Genomic DNA, 6,060 nt, shown 5'->3' on the forward strand with positions numbered 1-6,060 from the left:
TGTATTGTGACTTGTTTCCTGCGGTATTTATTTTATCTGTGCCCATGTAACTGTCATTGTTTTGACATCAAATTTTCCTGACAGGGCGATTTTTATTCTATTCTATTCTATTCTATTCGAATGCGTTTCTTGCACAAATGCTGTTTGAATGCTGAGCAGATCCGTCAGTGTAATGTGTCAAGATTTTAGATTGGGGGGTGAACTGGAGCACCCAGAGAAAACCCCCCATGCAGCAGAAAAAGGACAGAAATAATTTGATCGGGTGATCTGTTCTCTGTGAGATATTTACTTCTGCTGCAGTTTTTTAATGCTTACAGCATTCAAACTATAATGTCATATCTTCTTCAGAAAAACTGTTTTACAGCAACATTCTTCTCTTATGTACTTGTGTCTAGAATAACGTTTTGAATTTTATATAATTATACACTAGTTGTCTAATACAAAGTTTTCTAAAATGGAGGTGTGGGTCTAGTAGGAATAGAAGGAAGCAGGGATTTCCTAGAGAGAGATGGAAGCAGGGATTTCCTAGAGAGAGAAGGAAGCAGGGATTTCCCAGAGAGTGGAGGAAGCACGGTTTTCCCAGAGAGTGGAGGAAGCACGGTTTTCCCAGAGAGTGGAGGAAGCACGGTTTTCCCAGAGAGTGGAGGAAGCACGGTTTTCCCAGAAAAAGAAGGGAGCACGTTGTGGGGGACTGTCCTCTGCTCTATAGGTTCCCCTCTGACTGGTTGTGGAGCAGACTCTGTTGGTTTGGGCTGGGGACGTGACGTTGAGGAGTGTGGTTTTTCACTCCCATCACGTTCTAATTTGACCAGTTGATGTTTGGAGGACCTTTTCCCGAACCCTTCCTCCTTTTTAGCACTCTTTGGAGATCTGTCCATCTTTTTCACCTCACCCCTTCGTTTACCAGGAGTTTCCAGGCATTTGGTTTCCTTGGGAGACGTTTGATCTGCAAAACTCTCTTCCTGTTCATAGTCAGAGCTCGATGAACGCAGTTCTTTGCCCATTTCTCCTTCAGAAGACGTGAATTCAAAATCGGAGTCTGACCAACTCAGATCACCTTTTTCATCAGCGTCGGTCAAACGTAGATGCTCAGAATTTTCTTGTTCCAACTCAGAGCTTGATGAGTGCATTTCTTCACTGACTTCATCATCAGTGCCTACAAAGCACATCTCCTTAACTGCCAGTGTTCTTTCATGTTTCTCTCTCATCTCCTCCAAATCTGCTCTAGCTTGAGTGAGTTTGGTTTGGTACACCCTCGAAGCAGATTGTGCTTTCTCTAGTTCGTCTGACAGCTGTTTGATCTCCTGCTGCTGTTTTAATTCACTTTTCTTGTGAAATTCTTTCAGCTTTTCAAACTGGTCATTTAAAGAGTTCACTAAAACATTCAGATGTTGATTTATGTTTTTCATCTCCTCCACTTCCGCTGTAGCTTGAGTGAGTTTGGTTCGGTACACCCTCTCAGCAGATTGTGCTTTCTCTAATTCGTCTGACAGCTGTTTGATCTCCTGCTGCTGTTTGAATTCACTTTTCTTGTGAAATTCTTTCAGCTTTTCAAATTGCTCGTTCAAAGAGTTAACTAAAAGTTCCAGCTCTTGAGCTTTGTGTTTCATCTCCTCGTGTTCCACTGCAGTTTGAGATCCTCGCACGCTTTTCAACTCCTCTTTCTGCGATTCATAATTCTCGTTCAAAGCGTTCACTAAAACCAGCAGCTCTTGATTTTTGCTTTCCAGCTCCCCACAATCCCTCTCTACACTTATTTTCTCACGCTCGACCCTTTCTATGTTTCGATGGAGGCTTGCAATTTTTTTATTGCAGCGTGAGCGCTCGTCCTTAAGCTGAGAGACCTCGTTACGAAGCTCTTGTATGGTTTCTTTGTAAGAACTGCATTCCTCTTCGCTGGGGCTGTCTCTCATTACATTTTTCAGTTGCTGGATCTCTCTTTCAGCCTCAGTATACTTTTTTGACAATTCGTTAAAGTTAAGCTGCAACTGACTCAATTCTGGGACGGTTTTGTAGGGTTTGGGGGGATACGCAGTGGTCATTTCCTCACGTACTTCAGTAAGGTTCATTATTCTCATCTCAAGTTGATCAATCACACTGGCCAAGGCATCGGTCTTACCGTTTTTGGCTCTGGTTAGAGTTGTCCACTTTCTAAAGTCTTTGAAAGCCGACTGTAGATGAAAAATTTCGTTTTCATAATGGCTTAATTTGATCTCGACCTTTTTAGCCATCTGATCTCTTTCACCTGCATAAGCTCTGGCGTGTTTAAGCTCATTTTCCGCTCCCCATGCTTTGTTCTTTGCAGATTCTAGCTCGATCTGAAGTTTTCCCACCTGGTTTAAGAGGATAGATGGGTCCCTGTCTTGGTGTCCAGCTCTCCTTGGCAATTGCTCGATTTCTTGAGTATAAAGTTTCAGCTGTTCGTGGAATCTGCTGATTTTATATTCAGTGTCTTTGACAGTGTTCTGTAAAGCACTTATACAACCGCTATTAACCTGAAACACATCTGATTTAGGATGATGCGTCGGCTCCTTGAAGCTGCAGGCTTGCCCTGCGTTGACTTGAATCGTAGCCGATAGCTGTTGCCTTAAATTACACAGAAATGTTTCCAGGATGCAGTCCAGTTTAGCGTTAGCTATTGCCATGATCGTGTTTGTTTTATCGGTCAGTTCATTAACTGTGTTTGGTGTTCGATAAACAGCCAGAAACTTTTGGTTTCTCTCAGCATTCACTTGGCTCACACATTCATCAAACTCATCTAAAGTCTTCTTCAGATCATTAAAACGTTTTTCCATTATTTCCATCTCCTCTTTGGACTGTTGCACACACAGTTTTAGTTCATTCTTTTGTACTTCTAGCCTGTTGTTTTCACTCTTCAGTTTTCCAGCGTTCTCCAAACTATCGCGAAGCTGAACTCTGGAGATCTCAAGTTGTTCGGCTGAAAAAGCACGCATTTCAACCACTGGGTTCATTTCCCGATCACGATGATGTTGTGCTGCCGTGTCACGTTCATCAGTAAAAAAGGTCTTTCCTGAAGACGTTGTTCCATGAAACGGAGTAGGATCCTCTTGTGTGACATAAGATGTCGAGTTCATCCTTTCCATTTTTGAGAATAATCTGAAAAAGCTCGATAAAGTTGTACAAACTACTGTTCCTAGTAGAAATGTTCTCTAAACAGGGATCAGAAACGAATACCTGAAGTCAGAATTCAACGCAACCAAACTGTTCAGTTAAGAGCTCTGTTATGCTGACAAGTCTGTTGCTATGAAGCAATGAAGCTGTCCAAGTCCTTTGATGTGTCATAGAACTCTTGCTTCTTCCTCTTACAGTGATGTCATAAAGAGCGGAATGCAACATTTGCATATGTGACATTTGCATTAAAGTCCAAATTAATGATTATACATGTATTCAGCAGGATTATACACTCATTTATATAGTTTATAGGCAAAAAAAGTAGATTTGGGAGTAAGCCTGTAGCGACGCCTCGATGACGTCGAGGATTCGAGTCTAAAAAAACGTCGACGTCGAATCCGGAAGTCGACGCACCACGTGACATAAACAGAGCAGCGCGGAGAACAAAATGCCGTTCATCTGATAGACTCCGCAGCAATGTCTCAGAGACCCCCGGCGCCCTACCTCAAAGGTGTGGGAATATTTTAAACGGAGCACAAAACGTGAAAGTGCCGTTACTCGCAGTCTTTGCACCATGGAGTTAGCTTATCACACCAGCACAACGTCCGTGTGAGAGCATCTGAAGCGGAGGCATCCCACTGTTACCCGTGACTCCCGCGAACAGAAGTAAGTAACATCATATCATATTGTCAGTGTTTGCTAAAGTTTGTGTAACATGTGCGTGAGCTCTGCGCACTTCGGTAGGGCGTGTCTGGTTTGGCTAAACACAGCTTTATTTAGCTAACGTTAATTAGCGATAGCATATAATGCTAGCCCAAACGGCTAACCAGGCCATTGCTGCTAGGCAATGACAACATCTATTGTTGTACAAAACCTGACTTAACATTACAAAATTAGCCACACCAGCATTCTCAAATGACTTAATCATGGCATAGCGCTGCAATCAGGCTAAGAGCAGATTTAAGATGCCATATTTCATAGCTGTTGTTCTGATATGCTCCAAATATGTTCTCATTTGCATTCTGCAAAGCCTATACTTGTGTGTAGCTTATATTGTTGACTTTATTGCAACAGGGAAACATGTTTCTAACTGTGCATTTGACAATAAACACTTTTAATCTTTGAATTGATGTAGTGTTTTCCAGAGCAAAGCAAAGAACCTTGTCGTCTTATCTTGGGCCAGAGATGCAATGCACACCTCCAGCCGAGCTGAATAAAAGGATCTTGAAAGTAAGTAATAAATATTAGCTAACTGTTGCTTGCTTTCAGCATCTTTTAGGAGGAAACTGCTAACTATGTAAAAAAAAAATTCACCCTCACTTAGATAAAAACATGACAAATATGACAATAGGGTCCAGTTTCTTTAATGTCCAACGTTTGCTTTTGTTGGCTTCTTTGTTCTTCATGTCCTTGTGTGATTTGTCTAGTAATTAAATGTTGAATGCTATGTTGTTTCTATATTTATATTTTCTTTCTCTTACAGTTGATTGTTAAAGACATGAGGCCTTTGTCTCTTGTTGAGGGTGACGCCTTCATCGATATGGTCGAATACGCCTGCCCCGGCTTCAAATGTCCATCCAGGTGGTGGTTCACAAACCAGATGGAAAAAACATATGAAGATACTCTGGAGAATTTAAAGAAGAACATAAAGAAGAGGTCCTCAAAAATCACTCACCACTTCTGTTCAGGCTGAACAACTGGGTGCTCTTCTTTAGAGACTGTTAAACAGTTTAATTTTGTGTTAAACACTCGGGGATGTTCATGCTGTGACCTGCACAGTGTTCTGTTTTGCACTAAAACGAGTTATTGGAACTGTGTTCCAGTAATAATACTGCTTTTATTTTGTCTTAAGCAGAAGATGTTTGACTTTGGAAAATCATTGTGTAATAAAGTCATTTATACAATTTTGGGGGTAATTCTTTCAAATATGTTGGTTTAAATCAATTGTACAGCAAAAAATAAAAATAAAATGAAAAGATTAATCATTTAATTAGTCATTAGAATGGTCGACTATTCGATAAAATAATCACCAGAATAATCGTTTTGAAAACAACCCTAACCCTTCAAACATGAAGTGGAGTTAGACTGGTAGGGGTTGACTTGCTCTTTAAATGTTTAAATGTTTTGTCCTAAACTGTTGTGGATGGAGAGCTTTTCAGGGATGGCAGGTTGTGTCAGTTACGTTTTTGATAAAAAATTAAATAACTAAAAAGCAATTATCTGACATCTTCTATTTATCGATGAAAACAAATCAATATGAAATAATCGTAGACAGATAGATAGATAGATGGACGGACGGACAGACAGAGACAAACAGATAGATAGACAAAAAAGATTAATGCAGCGGCCCATTTGGGAACAAGCCAGTGTCCCAAGCCCGGGTAATCTACCTGCTCCTGAGTGTTTGTCCCTCTGAGACAGTTGCTTCTGTAAAGGATGGGTAGTTTACATCTTACTTATGAACCATAAAATGTGAGATTCCATAGAATTATGAAATATCAATCTGATGGATCTTTGACTATTTTAACCAGAAGATCAGAACTTTTTATTGCAGGGATTAAGCGACACTTCGTATTAACTCCCAGGAAAGAGAGTCAGGTTTATAATAGTTAAGAAATTTATTTCTACACAATTTAAACAAGACTAACTTTAACACTCTGTGTACTGATGGACTAAGGTGGAGTGAGACGTGATGAATGATGATGGTGTGCAGGGACGAAATTTTGATTTCAGAAGTGGGGGGGACACAGCAGGCTTGTGCGGATTTGGGGTGGGGGGTGTTATGTAAAGACCCCTTGACACGTCACGTGCCCATCTCAATAATTTTTCCATCCTCAATATATATATATATATATATATATATATATATATATATATATATCAAAGTTAAAAAATGTACAACTCTATTATTATTTTTATTTATTATCA

The 6,060-nt window shown here is 40.3% G+C and overlaps 1 protein-coding gene and 1 long non-coding RNA gene across 2 annotated transcripts; one reads left to right on the plus strand and one right to left on the minus strand.

Annotated features, from left to right (window-relative positions):
- Positions 1 to 449: 449 nt before the first annotated feature.
- LOC139061942 (putative leucine-rich repeat-containing protein DDB_G0290503) lies at positions 450 to 3,104 on the minus strand. Its single transcript, XM_070541892.1, has one exon. It carries the CDS (start codon positions 3,102 to 3,104, stop codon positions 450 to 452), a length of 2,655 nt encoding a protein of 884 aa, XP_070397993.1.
- A 435-nt stretch (positions 3,105 to 3,539) lies between these two features.
- On the plus strand, positions 3,540 to 5,036 carry LOC139061891 (uncharacterized). Its single transcript, XR_011515532.1, has 3 exons — positions 3,540 to 3,798; positions 4,268 to 4,362; positions 4,616 to 5,036. It is a non-coding gene; the product is annotated as an uncharacterized lncRNA (long non-coding RNA).
- Positions 5,037 to 6,060: the final 1,024 nt, after the last annotated feature.

This window comes from Nothobranchius furzeri, chromosome 11 (assembly GCF_043380555.1).
Source record: "Nothobranchius furzeri strain GRZ-AD chromosome 11, NfurGRZ-RIMD1, whole genome shotgun sequence".
Lineage (NCBI taxonomy): Eukaryota > Metazoa > Chordata > Actinopteri > Cyprinodontiformes > Nothobranchiidae > Nothobranchius > Nothobranchius furzeri.

Excerpts from the sequence above, each read along its gene's own strand:
- LOC139061942 (XM_070541892.1), bottom strand. The coding sequence starts at position 3,104 with ATGGAAAGGATGAACTCGACATCTTATGTCACACAAGAGGATCCTACT.